The sequence below is a fragment of the Dendrobates tinctorius genome, unplaced genomic scaffold, assembly GCF_039654945.1.
Source record: "Dendrobates tinctorius isolate UK_male_01 unplaced genomic scaffold, ASM3965494v1 ptg000301l, whole genome shotgun sequence".
NCBI classification, from domain to species: Eukaryota; Metazoa; Chordata; class Amphibia; order Anura; family Dendrobatidae; genus Dendrobates; species Dendrobates tinctorius.
This window is the reverse complement of record NW_027361968.1, coordinates 1491819-1515617: the sequence shown is the minus strand read 5'-3', so window position 1 is coordinate 1515617 and position 23799 is coordinate 1491819. Positions and strand designations below refer to the sequence as shown.

The 23799-nt window shown below is 47.3% G+C and overlaps 1 protein-coding gene across 1 annotated transcript in view; it reads left to right on the top strand.

Annotated features, from left to right (window-relative positions):
* The window catches only part of LOC141073444 (uncharacterized), an 85603-nt gene that overhangs the window by 30420 nt on the left and 31384 nt on the right, over positions 1–23799 (top strand). The window contains exons 2-3 of the mRNA XM_073560667.1: positions 9973–10096; positions 22608–22681. Coding sequence (XP_073416768.1) covers positions 9973–10096; positions 22608–22681 — 198 coding nt within the window. The remainder of the gene's footprint in view (positions 1–9972; positions 10097–22607; positions 22682–23799) is intronic.

Below are 23799 nucleotides of genomic sequence, written 5' to 3'. Positions count from 1 at the left end.
AGCAGCGGTGATAGTTCTCACACGAGCCGTAGGGGCCGGGGGCAGCTTGGCAGAGGTGTTCGTGGTGCACACAGCAGAAGTGGCGTTGGAGACAGGGGTTTCATGACAATGTTGTGGACTGATTTTTCAAGTCCCGCTCACACGACTGGTAATACTGCATCGATTGAAAGTAACAGGAGACAGCAGTTGTCAACTATGGTTACAAACTACTTCTCATCCCATATCGATGTTCTCCCTCACAGGTCATTCCCCTTTGACTATTGGGCTGCTAAACTGGACACCTGGCCTGAATTGGCACAATATGCCTTACAGGAGCTCGCTTGCCCTGCTGCTAGTGTGCTATCGGAAAGAGTATTCAGTGCTGCAGGATCAATCCTGACAGAAAAAAGGACCCGTCTGTCGACCCAAAATGTGGATGATCTAACCTTCATTAAAATGAACCATGCAAGGGTTTCCAAGGATTTTGTCCCACCTTCCCCTGATGACACATAGGTTGCCAGAAAAATGGCTTGCTTTGGTCCTCTTCTTCCTCGGACTTGCCCAATTTTGCCTTTTGCAGCAGCTGAATGGCCAACATCAACATATGCCATTTTGTACACCTCCCTAACTGGGCTGCCTCCCCCCCCCATGGCCGGGGTCACCACCTAGCGCACGCCACCGTGCAAGTGCCGTTGCCCTGGACAGGTGGGTGGGCCAAATCTTGGGCGCGGGCACTGGCGCAGGGTCCCTCATAGTGCAATAAAGTGTCTCTGACGGTGGGGGTGCACACCCACCTTCAGACAAACCGCCGCACTATGAGGGGCCCAGTGCCAGTACCAATGCCCACGAGTGTGCCCCCCTTGCTTGGGCAGGGCCTCAGCATTTGCAATGTTTACCTATCCCTTCTCCTCCGCTGTGTCGTCTGGGCTGTCAAATCCTTAACTGGGACTGCCACTACAGATTTGGTGAACTTATAGATGATGGTTAAGACGTAGCTATGCCCTGTCCTGCTGGCCGGGATCTAGCTTCAGATGATCAATGGCTTCCATTTCTTTTGGACGTCGACTCACAATGAGATGCAGTGTTTGTTTATCATCAGCTTTCACAATTTTACTACTCATAGATGTGTGATATTCCTGTGCACATTTTTAAATGTGCCCTCTCATGCCAATCCAATAGAATTGCCTATGGCCTGTGGCGTCTGTCTTTTGCACTCCAAAGTTACGTGACAGATCATGATAGGCAGTGAGGACCATGTCTACATCTCTCCCTTTGATCAAAATTTGATGGAAATGAGTAACGGTGATGGGATCAACGGTACTGCGATACAGCAACCCTTTCTTCACAAAGAACTGTTTTTGCTGTCTCCACACACAAAGTAATTGAAGGTCTGCATCGCCTCTGAGAATTCTCCTGGAAGTGTTTCCCGTGAATAGTAATTCCTACATTTCTGCAATCACTAGACTTTATGTCTGTACTTTTATGCATCTCATTTTCCTATTGCGGAGAGTCTGGACTGTGTTACTGAGACAGAAATATATATGAAGATTTTAAAATACCACTAAAAGTGTATACTGGTGTACGCTTCAAATACATTTTGTTTTTTCAACTTTTTAGATTGTTGTCTAATCCATACTGAGAACACGGAGATTTTAAATGTTTAAACTATGCTACATATATATGTTATCCAGTGATAATGTACCCTTTCTCAACTTTGTACTATCTGGTCAAATCCATACTGGGCCTGAGATCGTCTGAGTCTGCCTCCTGATCTATAGACATATATTTGTAATATGTAAACTATGCTATATATACCTGTAATCCGGTGATACTGTACCCTTTCTCTACTTTCTGCAATTTTGTCCAATCCATACTGTGCATGAGACCATCTAAGTCTGCCTCCTGATTACAGATAAGTGGTGTTTGAGTGGAACTGTTAGCCAAGTTCAAATTCTAGCTGTTTTGGGCGGTGTTAGATCCGTTCGTCGAACTACAAAACTTTGATTACAATTCGGCTGTTTGAGTTTCCGTTCGAGAAAGTTTCATTAAACAAACGCGTAACTATATTTTCACATTAATAATGGTTTTCAAAGATAATAGACAGTTTCAGGCCATAGTAGCGGTGTCTGGTAGCCAGCGGTGTAGTACACCTGTGAAGGAGCTACACCGTGTGTGCTTCTAATAATTTTTTAGTGCATATTGTCATGAAAATCCTTTTTGGCTTAGTAACTGTCTGCTACTCAGCAGAGGAGTCCACCCGTGAACCGTGCTATGCCGCCTGTTTATAAAAGAACCAGTTTTTTACTTCATTTACACCACTTAATACTTTGGGCCTAGTAGCTGTGTCTGCTACTCAGCAGAGGAGCCCACCCGTGTACCGTGCTATGCCGCCTGTTTATAAAAGAACCAGTTTTTGACTGCATTTACACCACTTAATACTTTGGGCCTAGAAACTGTGCATGCTACTCAGCAGAGTTGGCCACCCGTGAACCAAGCTATGCTGCCTGTTTAGGTAAGAACTGTGTGCTACTCAGCTGAAGAGCCCAGCTGTTAAGCAACCTACAGCACCTGTGGTTTGGACACTTAATTTTTTCCTTTTTTCTGGAATTCTGGTTGACCTGCACTTACTGGGAAATCCTCGTTCGCGGGAAAGAATTGTAATCCCAGATTCCCACCACGAACGGTGTTCAGCGGGTAATCTGCACCTGTAAGCGATACACGCTGGTCCTTTTAGTGCAGCGCGCATGCAGCCACGGACATGTAAGGGCATGACAGACCTGTTGTTGGCCGATCTCGCGTGCCAGAGCCTCGCATGTCCCTCTAGTAAGCTGGACGCGGACCGCGGGGGCATGACAGAGTCTCTTTCGTTAACGGAATTAAGCTTGCAATGTGTGCATCTTTTCGGTAGCTGGATGGTTGAGGTTGCCCGTGTTGAGTCAAATTAAGCCGCAGGCTCCACTCCTGGTGGTGCCCTTCTGGACATCCCTTTAAGGTTCAGCTTTGCAACCATACTGTCCCCGAAAAACAAACACTTTGCCTTCATGGACGCTGTTTGGAGGGTCGTGACTCATGGGAATAACGCCGCCCAATCGGTTTACCTGCTAGAGAGATCCTTCGTTGCTCACAAGCATGACATCACACTCCCTAGGAGGAAGGTAATGCCACTGTGGCGAACGTACTCCTTGGGGCGCCACAAGTGCACAGATGCCCAGCCAATGCTACATGATTCTGCTGGAACATTGACCCAGACCACTACATTCCCCTCGCACTCTACACAGCCAGAATCTGACCCTGATGAAACTCAGGTTCCCCTTCCCGCATACTTTACCACCTTACACGGTGACAAAGAGGAAGGTGCAGATGAAAGTGCAGGTTCCTTGAGCAGGTGGGGGGGCATACTCATGGGCGACGGCACTTATAGTACGCAAAAGTGTCTCTGCCTGTGGGAGGGACAATTTAATTGTTTTAAAGGTTGGGAGCAATTTTTGGGGAGCACGATACTCTGGAGAATGATATCTGGGGCCCAACATACACTGGAGCATTCCAAAGGTGGACATCAGACACTGGAGCAGCATGTACAGGGCTCATTATACACTGGAGCATTAGGTATGGGGCCCATTATATATGGAGCATTATTTGGGCCCACAAGACAGTGGAGCTTCATCCATGGGGACCAACATATACTGTAGCATTATGTGGAGCTCATCATATACTGTATCGAACATTATATTATTATTTATTTATATAGCACCATTGATTCCATGGTGCTGTACATGAGAAGGGGTTACATACAAATTACAGATATCACTTACAGTAAACAAACTAACAATGACAGACTGATACAGAGGGGAGAGAGGACCCTGCTCTTTTGGGCTTACATGCTACAGGATGGTGGGGAAGGAGACAGTAGGTTGGTGGGTTGCAGCAGTTCCGGTGTTGGTTGAGGTGATATCACCAGTAGTGGTGAGAGAGAAGGAGGTAGCGGGGTCATTGCAGGCTGTAGGCTTTCTTGAAGAGGTGGGTTTTCAGGTTCCGTCTGAAGGATCCAAATGTGGTTGATAGTCGGACTTGTTGGGGCAAAGAATTCCAGAGAATAGGGGCTATTCGGGAGAAGTCCTGGAGGCGGTTGGGTGAGGAACGAATAAGTGTGGAGGAGAGAAGGAGGTCTTGGGAGGACCGGAGATTACGTGAGGGAAGGTATCGGGAGATTAGATCAGAGACATATGGGGGAGACAGGTTATAGATGGCCTTGTAGGTCAGTATTAGTAATTTGAACTGGATACGCTGAGGGAATGGGAGCCAGTGAAGAGATCTGCAGAGGGGAGAAGTGGAGGAGTAGCGAGGAGAGAGATGAATTAGTCGGGCGGCAGAGTTAAGGATGGACTGGAGAGGTGCGAGGGTGTTAGCAGGGAGACCACAGAAAAGGATGTTGCAGTAGTCGAGGTGGGAGATGATGAGGGCATGCACAAGCATTTTAGTAGATTGAGGGTTGAGGAAAAGATGGATTCTGGAAATATTTTTGAGCTGGAGGCGACAGGAGGTAGAAAGAGCTTGGATGTGCGGTTTGAAGGACAGGGCAGAGTCAAAGGTTACTCCGAGGCAGCGGACTTCTGGTACTGGGGAAAGCATGATGTCATTAATTGTTATAGCTAGGTTGGGTAAGGAAGATCTGTGAGATGGAGGAAAGATGATGCGTTCAGATTTGTCTACATTGAGTTTGAGGAAGCGAGAGGAGAAGAAGGAGGATATGGCTGATAGACACACTGGGGTTCTGGACAGCAGAGAGGTGATGTCTGGGCCAGAGAGGTAGATCTGAGTGTCATCAGCATAAAGGTGGTAGTGGAATCCGTGGGACTTTATGAGTTGCCCCAGACCAAGTGTATAGATTGAGAAGAGTAGGGGTCCTAAAACAGAGCCTTGGGGGACTCCAACAGAGTGAGGGTGGGATGAGGAGGTGGTGTTGGATTTGGAGACGCTGAATGTGCGGTTAGAAAGGTATGAGGAGATCCAGGATAGGGCAAGGCCTTTGATGCCGAAGGAGGAAAGGATCTGTAGTAGGAGGCAGTGGTCAACTGTGTCAAATGCAGAGGACAGGTCTAGAAGCAGGAGTATAGAGTATTGTCCGTTTGCGTTCGCTGCAAGTAGGTCATTAGTAATTTTGTTCAGGGCTGTCTCAGTGGAGTGATGGGGGCAGAAACCAGATTGTAGATTGTCAAAGAGCAAGTTAGATGATATGTGGGAGGAAAGTTCAGCGAGGACGTGCTGTTCCAGGAGTTTGGAAGCGAATGGAAGCAACGATATTGGGCGATAGCTGGACATAGCGGTTGGGTCGAGGGTTGGTTTTTTAAGGATAGGCGTGATTGTGGCATGTTTGAAAGCAGAAGGGAAGGTACCGGATGTTAGAGATAGGTTGAAGAGGTGGGTTAGGGATAGGATAAGTGTGGTGGTGAGGTTGGAGAGGAGGTGGGATGGGATGGGGTCGAGTGCACAGGTTGTGAGGTGCGATTTGGAGAAGAGACGATTAAGCTCCACTTCAGTGATGTTGGAGAGTGAGGTTATGGGGTTTGGGCATTGGTCTGGTATACAAAGAAGTTGTGGTGGTTGAGTGATGAAGACTTGCCTTGTTTGGTCAATCTTGTTTTTGAAGTGTGTGGCAAAGTCCTCGGCAGAGATGAGGGAGGTTGGAGGAGGCAGTGGTGGGTGGAGGAGGGAGTTAAAAGTTTTGAATAACTGTTTTGGGTTGTAAGATAGGGAAGATACGAGGGTTGTGAAGTAGGCCTGTTTAGCAGATGTGAGGGCAGATTTGAAATCGAGCCACCCACCTGTTGCCTGTTTGAATGTGGTGAAGTCATCTTGCGAAGTTGTTTTCTTCTAGCGCCGCTCTGCAATCCTGGACACTTGCCGGAGCTTTTTAGTGGTGTTATTGTGCCAGGGTTGTCTGTTGATACGTCGCATTCTGCCATGAACGAGAGGGGCAACCGTGTCAATAGCTGATGCGAGAGTGGCATTGTAGAAAGCAGTGGCACCGTCTGTGTCATGGAGTGAGGATATGAATGCCAGTGGTAGAATAGAGTCAGTGAGTGCATGGGTGTCTAGGTGTGCAAGGTTTCTGCGGGGGTGTGCGTGTTGCTGGACATGGGTGCCAGGTGAGGAGGACAGGGATGAGAAAGTGAGTAGATGATGGTCAGATAGAGGGAGAGGGGAGGTGGTGAAGTTAGAAAGAGAGCAGAGACGGGTGAAGACCAGGTCTAATGTGTGTCCATCTGTGTGGGTGGCTGAGGAGGACCACTGAGTAAGTCCAAAGGATGAAGTAAGGGACAGGAGTTTGGAGGCTGCTGACTGAAGGGTATCAGTGGGGATGTTGAAGTCACCCATGATGATAGTGGGGGTGTCAGTTGAAAGAAAATGAAGAAGCCAGGTAGAGAATTGGTCAATGAAGGCAGTGGTTGGGCCTGGAGGTCGGTATATGACGGCCACTTGGAGGTTGGAGGGAGAGTAGATGCGGACAGAGTGGACTTCAAAGGAGGGGAGGATTAGGGAAGGAAGAGGTGGGATTGGGTTGAAGGTGCAGTTAGAAGAAAGGAGAAGACCCACTCCTCCACCGTGTCTGTTGCCAGGGCGAGGAGTGTGGGCAAAGTGGAGGCCACCGTAACACAGTGCAGCAGGGGAGGCGGTGTCAGAGGGTGTCAGCCATGTTTCTGTGAGGCCGAGGAAGGCAAGATTGCGAGAGAGAAAGAGGTCATGAATCACATGGAGCTTATTGCAGATGGAGCGGGCATTCCAAAGTGCTCCCGAGGGAGGGAGCAGGGTGTTGGGTGTCAATGGCACGGGTTTTAAGTTGGAAAGATTGTGGTAGTTCTTATTAGATAGGGAGCGATAGGAAGGGGAAGTAATGGGGGGCATGGGCTGTGGGGGTCCAGGATTGGGAGATATGTCGCCAGCAGTGAGGAGAAGCAGAGAAAGGGAGAGCAGATGGGAGGAGAGTGGGCAGCTTGTTTTATGCTTCATTCGGACAGATTTGAGGTTGAGGAGCAGTTCAGCAGAGGTGGTCAGGTGGGGAGGAAAGAGGGAAGGGGAGATGATTATTTGGTTTGAGGGTGCTGGGGTTTGGGGATAGCGAAGGAGAGTGAGGATTAAAGGAGCAAACACTGTGAGGGCATATGCAAACATGGTGAAGAAATAAGATAGGTTAAGAAAAGGCCAAGTCGAAGTAATAAGAAGGCTTACTCAGTAGACATACCCAAAAGAGACAGGTAGATAGTGTGGGGTCCTGACTCCTGCCGAGACTAACTGCCGTAGTAATAACTGCATTTTCGAGATACTTTTGCTGCAGTGATACACACGTGCCTGACCCGCACACGTGCCCCCCTAGAAGGCATCTGAATATATAGGACTGAGTAGAGGATCAGGTGAGAGGGATTGTGGGAACTGATTTGGGATAAATTACAAATAGCCTTGCACACCAAGGGATGTTAGACAATCAAAGGCACAGGGCCTGGCTACATCCATATGCTAGTAACACCTTACACCTGATAACATCTCTACAGGCCCCAAGATGGCTATACAGCAGTAAGTATTCATCCAGGAACAATATGGAACTGTGAGTGTAATTTCTTTATGTTTTCTCCATTTTTGTTTATATTTGTACTGTACATATTTTATGTCTCAACTTTATAGCAACTTTTTATCTGTATAATCACTGCCCGCTTTCGGGGAATAAATGATTTAATATTCAGTTTGTCTCCATGCTCTAAGAATCGAACTATACGCCTTTGTTAGATAATCGCTACTAATTTGTTGGGTTGGCTTCGAACCCCTCCCTTGAGTCTATAACTTAAGCAGAGAAACCAGGAGCTGGTGGCAGCTTGGTGCGTGCGGTTGTTGCGGCTAGCTGGCAGTTCAGAAGGGTCTTATATTGCTGAATGAGGGGCTGCGGCCACAGCATTGATAATTCCCTTACTGCAGAAGTCTAATTGCCGTTCACACCAAGCAGCCTGTCCGGCGACCAATTATCCTAGGTGCAGTTCCCTGACTGACCTGAAGGTAAGGGGGGCGCTGGAGAGCTGCGAGTTCCAAAGTGGAACCAAGAAAGCGGGATATACATAAATCCTTGCAGTACTTGGAAGATTGATAGCAGTGGTGGGGCATCCAAACCCCCCCCTGCGGCAAATTGTTAGAGCGAGATTAGCTTGCTGGATATTTTTGGTCACATGGTGCCAGTGGTGGGATAACTAAGATATGCCCCCACTGCGCCTGTGATAGCCGTGTGCCGGCATTGTGTCGCGTCCCTCCGTCCGCTGATACACCCGTGTCAGTGGTGGGATCGTGACATAGTGGTGACACAGGGTCCGCTGTCCGTCGTGTTTTGGTGGCAGCGGGACCCCCGTTCGTCACCGTATTGGACGAACAGCGGTGGGCTGTTCGTCACATATTATATGGGACCAATGATTCTGTATGGAGAAATATATGGGCCTCATTACTTTGTATAGCGCACACTATGCGGTGGCCATAATACTGTATGGAGTAATATACTGTCCGTTTTTGGAGCTATTGGAGAATTTAAAATCGATATCAGTCATGAGATGTAAGAAGTGAAGTATTTTTCATTGTACTATACCGCTATTTCTCTACCGTATCAAAGGATCATGAATTGTGGCATGTGTTAAAAGAGCCCATTGACACTCTTTGGCCCAGGGCCCACGAATATCTGGAGCCAGCCCTACCCCCCCCACAACTTTAGCCAAATAACCCCCATTTTTCAGTGCGTAACTATTATTATAAAGTAAATTAAGGTTGACAAGCTTCAGTAATAAGAATTGATGTTTCTGGCATTGAAATGGGCACTGTAGGTGTGTTTCCTGGCCTCTTCTCACTGCCGACTTTGCTTCCCCATTGACTTACATTGGGTTTCGTGTTTCAGTCGGCCTTCAACTTTTCACAAAAATCGGCCGATTTCGTTTGACCCGACTTTTGCGAAAGTCGGGTTTCATGAAACCCGACTCGACCCGAAAAAAGGCAAAGTTTGCTCATCTCTAGTCTTGACTATTAAGTTTTTGCCTAGCCAAGAAATGTCTCTATCTCCATAGATGGAAAAATCCTTGGAAATAGTATTTATTAGAGAGTCCAGATTAGAGGGGATTAATGAGTTGACTTCCTTAGTAAGGGCTCATACTCACTTGCGAGAGACTCACACAATTCTCGCATGAAAACCCAGCACTGCCGCCGGAACTGGGACCGGAGTGTGCGACTGCATAGAAATACATGTAGCAGCACTCTCCGGTCCCAGTGCCGGCGGCAGCGCCAGGTCTTCATGCGAGAATTGTGTGAGTCTCTCACAAGTGAGTATGAGCCCTAATAGTTATTCCAAGATAAGTTATGTCCTTTTCTGCCCAGCGCAAAGATGACAGTTCCTTAATTTTATTTATTAAAACATCGCTTAGATTAAAATGTAGGATTTTTTACTTGTCCTCATTAATTTTAAAGTATGATAAGTGCGAAAAGAGTCTAAATGGCTTTAGAAGTTCATTAATAGAGTTAAGAGGGTCTGAGAGAGAGTCAACAGTAGGTTGTCGACGAAAAGGCTTATTTTGAAATGACGGGAGGGGGTCTGGATGCCTAATATTTTTTGATTTTCTCTAATTTTTTGGGCCAGAGATCCAATGGCTATGGTAAACAGGAGTGGAGATAGGGGACAGCCTTGTCTGGTGCAGTTGGAGATTGGAAAAGAGTTGGATAAGAAGTTATTAGAATAAATCTTGGCGCTATAGATGGAATAAAGCGCCATGATGTATGACAAAAACTGCTCGTTAAAGGAGCATTTCTTTTTGTGAACATCATGAACCAAATTGCAAATTGTTTGAAATCGCTCCATGCAGAAGTCTACTGATGACACAGGCCTCAGGGAACATTGTACCAATGATCAACTCTGATGCTTCACCAGTTTCTGAAATTTCTTTGTACTTTCCTCCTCTGATATAATTTTTTTTTCTTCAGGTAATTTGTTGCCACTCAATCAAGCAGTGACGTGGAGTCAGGGCATCGGATTGATGGAGAGAATCGTCCAGGCGGAGCGCTATGTGCAGACATCGGATTTCATTTATCCAATATTTGTCTACAGGTCAGTAGTTAAGCTGAATACTGGATACAGCATATATAATATATTTATCATTATACTGTACATTGCAAAATTATTCACCCCCTTGGCATTTTTCGTATTTTGCACAACCTGGAATTTCACTGTTGTTTTTGAGGGATTGCTTCAGTTCAGGCAAAACTGCTCCAGCTCCTTCAAGTTAGATGGTTTCCAGTGGTGAACAACAATCTTCACGTCTGACAATAGATCCTCAAATGCAGTAAGGTCTGGACTGTCGGTCGGCCACTTCACAATACTTACATGTTTCCCCTTAAACTCCTCAAGTTAACAGTATGCTTTGGGTCATTCTCTTGTTGGGAGGTGAAGCTTCATCCCAGTCTCAAGTCACTGACAGACTGAATCAGGTTTTACTCAAGAATATCCCTGTATTTCACACCATCCATCGTTCGCTCGACTCAGACAGTTTCCCCTGTCCCTTCTGCCAAAAAACCTCCCCACAGCATGATGCTGTCACCACCATATTTCACTGTGGGGATGGTGTTCATGAGGTGATGAGCTGTGTTGGTTTGGCTCCAGACATAATGTTTACTTCGTGGCCAAAAAGTTCCATTTTGGTCTTATCTGACCACAGCACCTTTCTTTATACATTTGTGGAGTCTCCCACATGTCTTTTGATAAACTCAAATTGAGCCTTACAAGTTTTGTGTGTTAGTAAAGGCTTTTCTTCTGATCACTATTCCACAAGGGTCACCTCTATATAGTGTATGGCTAACTGTCATCATGTGGACAGATACTCCAGTTTCTGCATGGGAAGTCTGCAGCTCCTTCAGGGTTACCTGTGGTCTCTGTGCTGCCTCTCTGATTAAAGCCCAACTTGCCCTGCTGAGATTTTTGGTGGGTGTCTTCTCTTGGCAGGTTTGTTGTTGGGCGTCGAGTTTCTGTTGCTGCCCAGCGGGAATCCCGAGCCTTGCTTCCGGCGGTCTCCCATTCCTCTTCAGCCACAGAGGAACCTGCTCAGCAGACTTGTCGGTCCCGGCGCTCTGCCCAGACTAGCTCTGTGGGTTCGGTTGCTACTGCCCCCTCTGGTCCAACTATAGCAACGCATGCTGGTCAGCAGCGAGCTACTCCAGGGACTAAGTCCTCCATTCGGTCCACTGAGCATGCCCATGGTACGATCACCCATTGGAGATCGGAGGTCACGTGCTCAGGTCCTTCTCCAGTTTGGATTGGACCATCAGGAGGGTCAGGAAGGTCCCGGAAGGACGCTGCTATAAAAGGTTTGCATGGCTGCTCGGCCAAGCGCTAGTATAGACAGTATTTTGTAGTTATGTGTGTGAAGATGGATGTATTCGTTCTGGTGACTGACTCATTAAGACTCCTTCCCTCTGGTTGTGCATGTGTATAAGGTATTGGAGATTAGTCAGCGCCTACAGGTGGCATTGCCTATGTGCCACGGTGCATCCAGTCCTCTGCACCACACTTAGCGCCTAACTGTGCCATCCAGCACAAGGTACTACTATATTGCGTCAAGCAGCAAACGTCAGTGCGGCGCCGTGCGCAAACATTGCGCTTTCCAACCATAAGGTTGGGCTGGTTAGTGGCGTCCGCCAGTGTGGCGCCGTCTCCACCTAGTGTGCTTTATCTTTAAGTTGTGTATGTCCATGCACCGCAGTAGTGGCGCCGAATGCTGGTGGGTCTAGAGGGACTCTAACCCCGTGTTTGGGGCAGGGTCCTGTGACCAAAACACTAGCGCCCACTCAGCGGTATCGCGGTCCTGTCAAACAACAGGGTCCGCTTCCTATTAACCTGGTGAAGTTAACCCGTGTGTTCTAGTTATACCTCCAGTTATTGTCTGCCATTACCTAGCAGCAGCATACCATCTCTGGTGTTGTTTGGGTATCTCCTTGGTCTTCATGGGGGTGTTTGGAGATCTCCTTGGTCTTAATGGCGTTGTTTGGTTAGTGACACCTCTCTTTAATGGTGTTATATCTTCCATGGCCTTTCAGAGAAGGTAAAGTGTATATACTGACACATGTGAGAATTACGTTGCACACAGGGGGACGTCCTGTCACTAAGTATGCAATTAAGGAAGGGAATTCCTTGCATCAGAATTTTTTAGGAGCTTCATAGCAAAAGGGGTGAATACATATGCACATGCCAAATGTTAGTCATTTGAATCCATAGATTTAATTTATACCAATTCTTTTCTCATTTCACCTTCTTAGACTATTTAGTGCTGATTAGAGTTGAGCGAAACGGGTCGAAAAAATTCAAAAGTCGCCGACTTTTGGCAAAGTCGGGTTTCATGAAACGAAACCCGACCCTAGGATGAGGTCGGCCACGAGGTCGGCGACTTACGCGCCAAAGTCGCGTTTCAAAAGTTTGTTTTGCGCTCTTTTTCAGCCAATCAGGATCCACGGACACTGTGGGCAACGTGATGACATAGGCAGGGGTCACCACCATCTTTCAGAAGGGCATGCAAGTGATTGGCTTGCTTTGGGGGGCGTCACAGGGGGTATAAAAGGGCGTGCACGCCGACCGCCATCTTACTTCTGCCGATCTTAGTATAGGGAGAGGTTGCTGCTGATTCTGTAGGGAGAGCGTTAGGCAGGGAAGAAGACAAAAAAACTGCTTCTGCTGCTAGCGATTTGGCCTGCACAACACACCAGTCACTGTGTGTGCAGTGCAATGGGAGGCTATATAGTGTTGTATCAGTGGTGTTGGTTGTTGGGCTGCCTTTTAAGGCTTCCTGACAGGCTGGCATTGCTGTTTACCCACTGCTCCACAAACTGCTTTTTTAAAAGCAATCCCAATTTTTTTTTTTTGTCCTGCTGAGAAGAAAAAAAAACTGCTTCTGCTGCTAGCAATTTGGCCTGCACAACACACCAGTCACTGTGTGTGCAGTGCAAGGGGAGGCTATATAGTGGTGTATCAGTGGTGTTGGTTGTTGGGCTGCCTTTTAAGGCTTCCTGACAGGCTGGCATTGCTGTTTACCCACTGCTCCGCAAACTGCTTTTTTAAAAGCAATCCAATCTCTCTTATCCTCTAGTCACTTTTGTCACAGCTGTGCCATCGAGCCTGTCACATAGCGCTCAGATATCAGTGGGCCTCACACAATCCAAAAGTGTCCAGTGTCCAAAAGTGTGTGCAGAGATTCAAAATCTCCCTTATCCTCTAGTCACTTTTGTCACAGCTGTGCCATCGAGCCTGTCACATAGCGCTCAGATATTCATTGGGCCTCACACAATCCAAAAGTGTCCAGTGTCCAAAAGTGTGTGCAGAGATTCAAAATCTCCCTTATCCTCTAGTCACTTTTGTCACAGCTGTGCCATCGAGCCTGTCACATAGCGCTCAGATATCAGTGGGCCTCACACAATCCAAAAGTGTCCACTGTCCACAAGTGTGTGCAGAGATTCAAAATCTCCCTTATCCTCTAGTCACTTTTGTCACAGCAGTGCCATCGAGCCTGTCACATAGCGCTCAGATATCAGTGGGCCTCACACAATCCAAAAGTGTCCAGTGTCCAAAAGTGTGTGCAGATATTCAAAATCTCCCTTATCCTCTAGTCACTTTTGTCACAGCAGTGCCATCGAGCCTGTCACATAGCGCTCAGATATCAGTGGGCCTCACACAATCCAAAAGTGTCCACTGTCCACAAGTGTGTGCAGAAATTCAAAATCTCCCTTATCCTCTAGTCACTTTTGTCACAGCAGTGCCATCGAGCCTGTCACATAGCGCTCAGATATCAGTGGGCCTCACACAATCCAAAAGTGTCCACTGTCCACAAGTGTGTGCAGAAATTCAAAATCACCCTTATCCTCTAGTCACTTTTGTCACAGCTGTGCCATCGAGCCTGTCACATAGCGCTCAGATATCAGTGGGCCTCACACAATCCAAAAGTGTCCACTGTCCAAAAGTGTGTGCAGAAATTCAAAATCTCCCTTATCCTCTAGTCACTTTTGTCACAGCAGTGCCATCGAGCCTGTCACATAGCGCTCAGATATCAGTGGGCCTCACACAATCCAAAAGTGTCCAGTGTCCAAAAGTGTGTGCAGAGATTCAAAATCTCCCTTATCCTCTAGTCACTTTTGTCACAGCTGTGCCATCGAACCTGTCACATTAGCGCTCAGATATCAGTGGGCCTCACACAATCCAAAAGTGTCCACTGTCCACAAGTGTGTGCAGAGATTCAAAATCTCCCTTATCCTCTAGTCACTTTTGTCACAGCAGTGCCATCGAGCCTGTCACATAGCGCTCAGATATCAGTGGGCCTCACACAATCCAAAAGTGTCCAGTGTCCAAAAGTGTGTGCAGAGATTCAAAATCTCCCTTATCCTCTAGTCACTTTTGTCACAGCAGTGCCATCGAGCCTGTCACATAGCGCTCAGATATCAGTGGGCCTCACACAATCCAAAAGTGTCCAAAAGTGTGTGCAGATATTCAAAATCTCCCTTATCCTCTAGTCACTTTGGTCACAGCAGTGCCATCGAGCCTGTCACATAGCGCTCAGATATCAGTGGGCCTCACACAATCCAAAAGTGTCCAGTGTCCAAAAGTGTGTGCAGAAATTCAAAATCTCCCCTGTCCTATAGACACCTTGTACCTTGTTTTACATTACTATATAGTTTGTTGGATTTTGTCTACATTTCTACCAAAAATGAGGAAGGCTGGTGGAAGAGGCCGTGGAATTGGGCGGGGGTTGGCAGCTGGTAATGATGGTGTTGGTGGTGGATCTGATGGTAGTGGCAAGAGCAAAATAGGACCGAATGCAGGAGGTGCTGACCCTGCGTCATCGTCTGGCTACATAAGGCCTCGAACGCTTAGTTTTCTAGGAGTTGGCAAACCGCTTTTAAAGCCAGAGCATCAGGAAAAAGTTTTGTCTTACATTGCTGACTCAGCCTCCAGCTCTATCGCCTCCTCTTCTTCAGTTGTAAAAAGTAAAAGCACTGAGTCGTCATTGGAGGCTCATGTTCATGAACCACACCTTTCCTTGTGTCCTTCACCCCAACCAAGATTGAAGGATGACGCAGGCCATACTACTGATTACTCCATGGAGCTGTTTTCACATACCATGCCTGGATTATCAAGTCAAATGGTGAATTACCCAGGCCAAGATGAATCTGACATGGAGTGCACTGATGCACAGCCGCTGATGGATGATTCTGCTGGTACATTCACTCAGAGCACTACATTGTCCTCGCAGTGTACAGAGCCAGATTCTGACCCTGATGAGACTCAGGTGCCCCTTCCCGCACACTATACCACCATACACGGTGACACAGAGGAAGGTGCACATGACATAGAAGAGGAGGTGATGGATGACCCAGTTGTTGACCCAGATTGGCATCCATTGGGGGAAGAGGGTGCTGCTTCCAATAGCTCAGATGAGGAGCATCCACAGCAGACATCGACATCGCAACAGCTGTTATCTGGCAGGCCCGGAGCACTCCAAAGACAGGTTCCAAACATTAAAAGAGTTGCTGGACAGCTTGTCCAGAGGGTCAAAAGATCACAGCGTGCTAGGCCGCAAAATGTCTGCCAAAGTAGGAAGAGTGCAGTGTGGCACTTTTTTGAACAAAATCCTCATGATCAGGCCAAGGTTATCTGTAAGAAGTGCGCAAAGACCTTTAGCCGAGGGAAAAATCTGAAAAATTTGAATACCAGTTGCATGCTTAGACATTTAACCAGCATGCACTTGCAAGCGTGGACACAACACCAAACCTCAAGTGCCACATGTGCAACTGATCACAACGAAGGTAGTCAGCAACGCTACATTGTTTCCCCCACTGTAAGCCCACCGGTTAGCACAGCAGCAAATGTTGAGGTGTCGAGGCAAGACCACAGCAGTCAGGGAATCCCACTGTTATATCAACGAAAGACTGATTCTAGGCCATCAGAAAGAACACCAACTCCATCACCATCATCAACCCTCTCTCAGTCCGCCCTGTCCACCGCTACTTCCACCATATGCAGCTCTCAAGTCCAGCTCACCCTCCCAGACACTATGAGTAGGTCAAGAAAGTACTCAGTCTCTCATCCGCGTACACTGGGTTTGAACGCCCACATTGCCAAACTAATCTCGTTTGAGATGATGCCCTTTCGGTTGGTGGAAAGCACAGCTTTCCGCGAACTCATGGCCTATGCAGTACCACGCTATGACCTACCCAGTCGCCACTTCTTCTCTCGCAAAGCCATCCCAGCCCTCCACCATCATGTGAAAGACCGCATTGTCCATGCACTCAAGCAGTCAGTGAGCGGAAAGGTGCACCTCACAACTGATGCATGGTCCAGTCGGCATGGCCAGGGCCGTTACGTGTCCATCACTGCGCACTGGGTTAATGTGGTGGATGCAGGGTCCACAGGGGACAGCGGTGGTGGGACAGTGCTGCCTAGCCCACGGTATAGGAAACAGTTGGCTGTAGGCGTTCGACCCTCCTCCTCCTCCTCCAGAAGCGAAAGCTCGTCCACAGAGCGCAGTCGTACGAGCACTCCATCTGCAGCTGCCACTGTTGCACACGAGGTGTCCCCCTATCGAGCAGCTAGTGGAAAGCGTCAGCAGGCTGTGTTGCAGATGATGTGTTTGGGCGACAGACACACCGCCGAGGTGCTGGCCGAGTACTTGAAGCGACAAACTGAGTCATGGCTGGGCAGTGTACATATTGAGGCAGGCAAGGTAGTTAGTGATAACGGCCGTAATTTTGTGGCAGCCATAGCCCTTTCAAAACTCAGCCACATACCTTGCTTGGCTCACACCTTGAACCTGGTGGTGCAGTGCTTCCTCAAAAATTATCCGGAGTTAACAGCCCTGCTCCAGAAGGTGCGAAGACTGTGCGCGCACATCCGCCGGTCGCCTGTACACTCCGTTCGTATGCAGAAGCTGCAGCGATTGCTCCACCTTCCCAACCACTGCCTCATTATCGACATTGCAACAAGGTGGAACTCCACCCTGCACATGGTGGAGCGGCTGTGCGAGCAGAGGCAGGCCATAATGCATTTGTGGGAGGATACACGGCCAGGCACTTTGAGAGCAGACATGGAGTTGACAGGTGTGCAGTGGTCGAAGCTGAAAGACCTTTGTAAAGTCCTTCAGTGTTTTGAGGAATGCACACGGCTGGTAAGCGCAGACGACGCCATCCTAAGCGTGAGCATCCCACTTATGCGTCTGCTCATGCAAACTTTGACGCACCTTAAGGAGCAGGCGTCTGCAGCCAATGTTGATGAGGAGGAAGAGGAGGAGGGAATCCTTGATGACATTCAGCCATTGTCTGCTCAGGGACCTCTCCTGGACGAGGTGGAGGAAGAAGAGGAGGAGGAGGAGGAGGATGGGGATGATTACTTAGGGGAGGAGGATGCATCTCGTGGGGCAAGTGAAAATGTTGGCGTGGCAAGGTCTGGTACAGGGTTTGTGCGTGACTGGAGGGATGTGGATTTGCCAGAAAGTGCTCCTCCACCCAGCACTCGCAGTGCATCATTGACACCGGGAACATTGGCCCACATGTCAGATTATGCCTTGCGGATCCTAAAAAGGGACCCCCGCATTGCCAAAATGATGAACGATGATGACTACTGGTTGGCCAGCATCCTGGATCCACGCTATAAAGGCAAATTACAAAACATCATGCCACAGGAGAACCTTGACCTAATATTGGCTAATAAACAAGCAACTCTGGTAAATCGGTTGGTTGAGGCATTCCCAGCACACAGCAGCGGTGATGGTTCTCACACGAGCCGTACGGGCCGGGGGCAGCTTGGCAGAGGTGTTCGTGGTGCACACAGCAGAAGTGGCGTTGGAGACAGGGGTTTCATGACAATGTTGTGGACTGATTTTTCAAATACCGCTCACACAACTGGTAATACAGCATCGATGGAAAGTGACAGGAGACAGCAGTTGTCAACTATGGTTACAAACTACTTTTCCTCCCATATCGATGTTCTCCCACACAGGTCATTCCCCTTTGACTATTGGGCCGCTAAACTGGACACCTGGCCTGAATTGGCCCAATATGCATTACAGGAGCTCGCTTGCCCAGCTGCAAGTGTGCTATCGGACAGAGTCTTCAGTGCAGCTGGATCAATCCTGACAGAAAAAAGGACCCGTCTGTCAACCCAAAATGTGGATGATCTAACCTTCATTAAAATTAACCACGCATGGGTTTCCAAGGATTTTGTCCCACCTTCCCCTGATGACACATAGGGTGACAGAAAAATGGCTTACTATGGTCCACCTCTTCCTGGTACTTCACCTATTTCGCCTTTTGCATCAGTTGAATGTCCAACATCAACATATGCCACTTTCTAAAACTCTCTAACTGTGCTGCCTCCCCCCCCATGGCCGGGGTCACCACCTACCGCACGACACCGTGCGAGTGCCGTTGCCCTGGACAGGTGGGTAGGCCGACTCTTGGGCGCGGGCACTGGCACAGGGTCCCTCATAGTGCAATCAAGTGTCTCTGACGGTGGTGGTGCACACCCGCCGTCAGACACACCGCTGTACTATGAGGGGCCCAGTGCCAGTACCGTCGCCCACGAGTGGGCCCCCCTTGCTTGGGCAGGGCCCCAGCATTTGCAATCTTTACCTCTCCCTGCTCCTCCGCTGTGTAATCTGGGCCGTCAAATCCATACTGTGCCTGACACCGTCTGAGCCTGCCTCCTGAGACATATATTTTGAATGTGTACGCTATCCATACATGTTATCCGGGGATACGGTACCCTTTCTAACCTTTGTGCAATCACGTGCAATCCATACTGGGCCTAACACCGTCTGAGCCTGCCTCATGCTGTATAGACATATATTTTGAATGTGTACGCTATCCATACATGTTATCCAGGGATACGGTACCCTTTCTAACCTTTGTGCAATCACGTGCAATCCATACTGGGCCTAACACCGTCTGAGCCTGCCTCATGCTGTATAGACATATATTTTGAATGTGTACGCTATCCATACATGTTATCCGGGGATACGGTACCCTTTCTAACCTTTGTGCAATCACGTGCAATCCATACTGGGCCTAACACCGTCTGAGCCTGCCTCATGCTGTATAGACATATATTTTGAATGTGTACGCTATCCATACATGTTATCCAGGGATACGGTACCCTTTCTAACCTTTGTGCAATCACGTGCAATCCATACTGGGCCTAACACCGTCTGAGCCTGCCTCCTGAGACATATATTTTGAATGTATACGCTATCCATACATGTTATCTGGGGATACGGTACCCTTTCTAACCTTTGTGCAATCACGTGCAATCCATACTGGGCGTGAGAACGGCTGGCGAGCTGTTAAGCAAGCTACAGCACCTGTCCAGACAAGTACAGGGATTCCCTAGCGAGGAGACTTATTTGATTGTTTTCAATGTTGGGACAGCAATTTTTGGGGAGCACTATACTCTGGAGAATGATAGATGGGGCCCACCATACACTGGAACATTCCAAAGGTGGACATCAGACACTGGAGCAGCATTTACAGGGCCCATTATACACTAGAGCATTAGAAATGGGGCCCATTATGTTTGGAGCATTATTTGGGCCCATAAGACAGTGGAGCTTCATCCATGGGGACCAACATATACTGTAGCATTATGTGGAGCTCATCATATACTGTTTCAAACATTATATGGGACCAATGATTCTGTATGGAGAAATAGATAGGCCTCGTCATGAGATGTAAAAAGTGAGGTATTTTTCATTGTACTATACCGCTATTTCTCTGCCGTATCGGAGCATGATGAGTTGTGGTATGTGTTAAAGGGGCGCTCTTTCGCCCAGGGCACATGAAAACCTGCAGCCAGCCCTCCCCCCCCACAACTTTAGCCAAATAACCCCCATTTTTCAGTGCGTAACTTGTATTATGAAGTTAATTAAGGTTGACAAGCTTAAGAAAGAAGAATTGATGCTTTTGGCATTCAAATGGGCACTGTTGGTGTGTTTCCTGTCCTCCTCTCACTGCCGACTTTTATTCCCCATTGACTTACATTGGGTTTCGTGTTTCGGGACGACCCCGACTTTTCCCTATAATCGGACGATCTTGCTCGACCCGACTTTTGGAAAAGTCGGGTTTCACGAAACGAAACGCGACCCTAAAAAAACAAAAGTCACTCAACTCTAGTGCTGATGCATCACACACAAGTCCGATAATAATATTTACACACAGGTTGTAATGTAACAAAAAAGCTAAAATGCCAAGGGGATGAATATTTTTGCAATATGCTGTAAAATGTATAATGAGCTAAGGGTAATATCCAGTATATTTAGTGCACTCCAATAGACTGGATATTGCTGTGTGTAACAGAAGAAGATAAAATCTGTGCGACAGACTTTTATTGAGGATTAGGACCAGACAGTGCACAAATGCATCTAATGTAATGTATAACGTATATATAACCCTAACTTAGAAAAAACTCAATGCCCATGGTGCTGTAACAAGGGCAACCGGGGGGTAGTTGTGGACGAGCTATTTAAAGACACAGTTCACAGGCAAAGTCTACTGAGAACACAGTCAGCGAGTACTCCCGGCCCCTTGTACATGTAATACGGGATTGATGCAGTTTTTCCCACATATTACCTTCTCTTCTGGCCACAGCAGTCCAGACATTCCAAAGTACACAAAAGCAACTGTTGTCCAACAGGGAAACAATTCCTTTATTGAACAATGGTGAAGCAGACAAAGGTCATGAGTACAACAGTGGTTTTCCTACTCTCTCCCTGTCACGCTCTCCAACCGCACCCACAGCAGCTGCAGCAGCCAAAGATTAGAGGAATTCCACTCACTGGAGTCAGGGTGCTTCTAACCCCTCCAGTTGGGGCCCTTCTAGAGTCCGGGGTCCATATTGCAGTTCTTAGCCCTTTAGTCTTTGGGACCCTTCTTGAGTCCCTGGAGTTCTTAGAGTCCTTGGAGTCTGGCAGCGCCCCGTCTAGAAACACGTCTGCCCTTGCCAACATATCAGGGCAGTTCTGAGGAAGCAACAGCTTCCTCTCTCCTCCTGGCTGCAAGTCCAGCCTCTCTGCTGCTGCTGGGCCAGCCCCTATTTTTAAATGTTGCTTTCCCTAAGCTAACAACAGTAAAACATATGAAATATTAATGACATAGCACAAGGTTACAGGGCAAAATCAGCACAGCATATTACATCAGATCAGGGACAATGCAATTATTGCATAAACAAATATCAAACATTACATTACATGACAAGCTTCTCATTACAATAGAAATACAACATAATAACACAAAAAAAATACATATGTACATGAAGTGCACGGGGGGGTCACACAGAAGGAGGGGAGGGCGCAACTGAGGGGACCTGCCACCCCCTTACAGTGCAGGCACACCAGAACTAGGCTGGGGCCAGGTAAGACGGCACTGCGTATGCTCATCCAGGGGAACCGAGGCAGGACAGATCCAATGGTAACCGTAGTGGCAGATGAATCCTAGAGTCAAACCGTAAGGGGCAGATGTCAAAATAAGTGATATTCACACAAATGATTGGATATGTATGGAAATTGTTAGAAGACCACTGTGTGAGTTGATAATAAACCTTAAAGCTAGGCTATGTGCACACGTTGCGGAAGTACTGCGGAAATTTCTGCAGCATTGCCACAACTCCCTGCCGCGGGAAATATGCATGCAGAATTGGCATGCGTATTCCCGCCAAACACTAACGTTTTGCAAGTGTATTTAGTTTGCAGAATTCTAGCGTTTTCCAAGTGATCTGTAGCATCGCTTGGAAAACTGATTGACAGGTTGGTCACACTCGTCAAACACAGTGTTTGACAAGTGTGACCAACTTATTACTATTGATGCGGCCTCTGCGGCATCAGTACTAAAAGATAGGATGTTTAAAATAATAAAAAAAATAAAAATATGGTTATTCTCACCTTCTGAAAGCCCCCGATTTCCTCAGCCACGCTGCTGGCAAGTTCTGTTCCCAGGCATGCTTTGCGTGAAGGACCTTTGATGACATAGCGGTCGTGTGACCGCTACGTCATCTGGGGTGATTCTTGCAAAGCACGCCTGGGAACGGAATATGCCGGCAGCGTGGCTGAGAGGCGGAAAGACTCCGGGGGCCGCCAGAGGGTGAGTATATCACAATTTTTTATTTGAATTCTTTTTTTAACAGGGATATGGTACCCAGGGCCTGGAGGACAGTCTCCTCTCCTCCAAACCCTGGGTACCATCCGCACATGAAGCGCTCACTTTATGCATGATGGGCATAGCCACATGCGTAAAGTAAGCGGTTCAATGCAATCCTATGTGTGCGGAATCACCGCAATTCCGCACAAAGAATGAACATGCTGCATATTTTTACACAATGCGATTACGCTGCAGAAAAATACGCAGCATTAGCACAGCATGTGCGGAATCCCATTGAATTTAATGGGTTGCGTTGTGTAAGTGTTTTTGCGGCTAAAAAACTCGGCAAAAGCGCTTACAATCCGCATCGTGCGCACAGAGCCTTAATGAATTTAACAGTGTGAACAGTCTCTGTAGGATTTTCTATTCGTAAACATGTGATTAGCAGTTTTTCACATTTGCAGTGTAAAAAATGGACTCTCCAATGATGAAGCAGTCGAAATAAAGAAGCTGCTGACCACAGCCAGAAACCTAACAGGTAACAATAGAGCTGGCACACAAAGCGTTAACCTTTTCTTCTTTTTCTCTATAATTTTCTCATCCAATGATTCTGATCATCCAACGATATATTTAGATTAAGGCCGGAGTCACACTAGCGATTTTAAAATCAGTCCGATTTTGTTCCTGCAAAGTTGAACGATTATAATGCAAGTGTAATGCGAGTACAATCCAATTTTCACACCTAGCATCCGATTTAGATCGGAATGCAGTGCGATTGCTGTCCAATTGCAATGTGATGTTAACATGAGCTTTTACATACAGAAATTCTCTATGTCATTTACACATCGTTTTCAAAGGAAATATTCGTCAAATATTAAATGTAATATAAATATATATACAGTGGGGAAGAAAGTCTTTAGTCAGCCACCAATTGTGCAAATTCTCCCACTTATAAAGATGGGAGAGGCCTGTAATTGACATCACAGGTAGACCACAATTATGAGAATCACAATGAGGAAACACATCCAGAAAATCACCTTGTCTGATTTGGGAAGATTTATTTTTCAAATCATGGTGGAAAATAAGTATTTGGTCATTAACAAAAGTTCATCTCAATATTTTGCTTGGCAATGACAGAGGTCAGACGTTTTCTGTAAGTCTTCACAAGGTTGGCACACACTGTTGGTGATATGTTGACCCATTCCTCCATGCAGATCTCCTCATTTTTCACTCAGAATCTCACAGTAAATGGCCCAATTCATTCTTTCATGTACATGGATCAGAGATCCTGGTCCCTTTGCAGAGAAACAGCCCAAAAGCATGATGTTGCCACCCCCATGCTTCACAGTAGGTACAGTGTTCTTTTGATGCAACTCAGCATTCTGTCTCCTCCAAACAAAACAATTTTTTTTTCTACCAAACAATTCTACTTTGGTTTCATCAGACCATATGACAGTCTCCCAATACTCTTCTGGATAATCCAAATGCTTTCTAGCAAACTTCAGACGGGCCCGGACATGTACTGGATTAAAGGGAACCTGTCACCCCCCAGGCGGTTTTAAGTAAAAGAGCCACCTTGTGCAGCACTAATGCTGCATTCTGTCAAGGTGGCTCTTTTATTTAGCGTCCCTTCCACCGCAGAAATAATCATTTTTA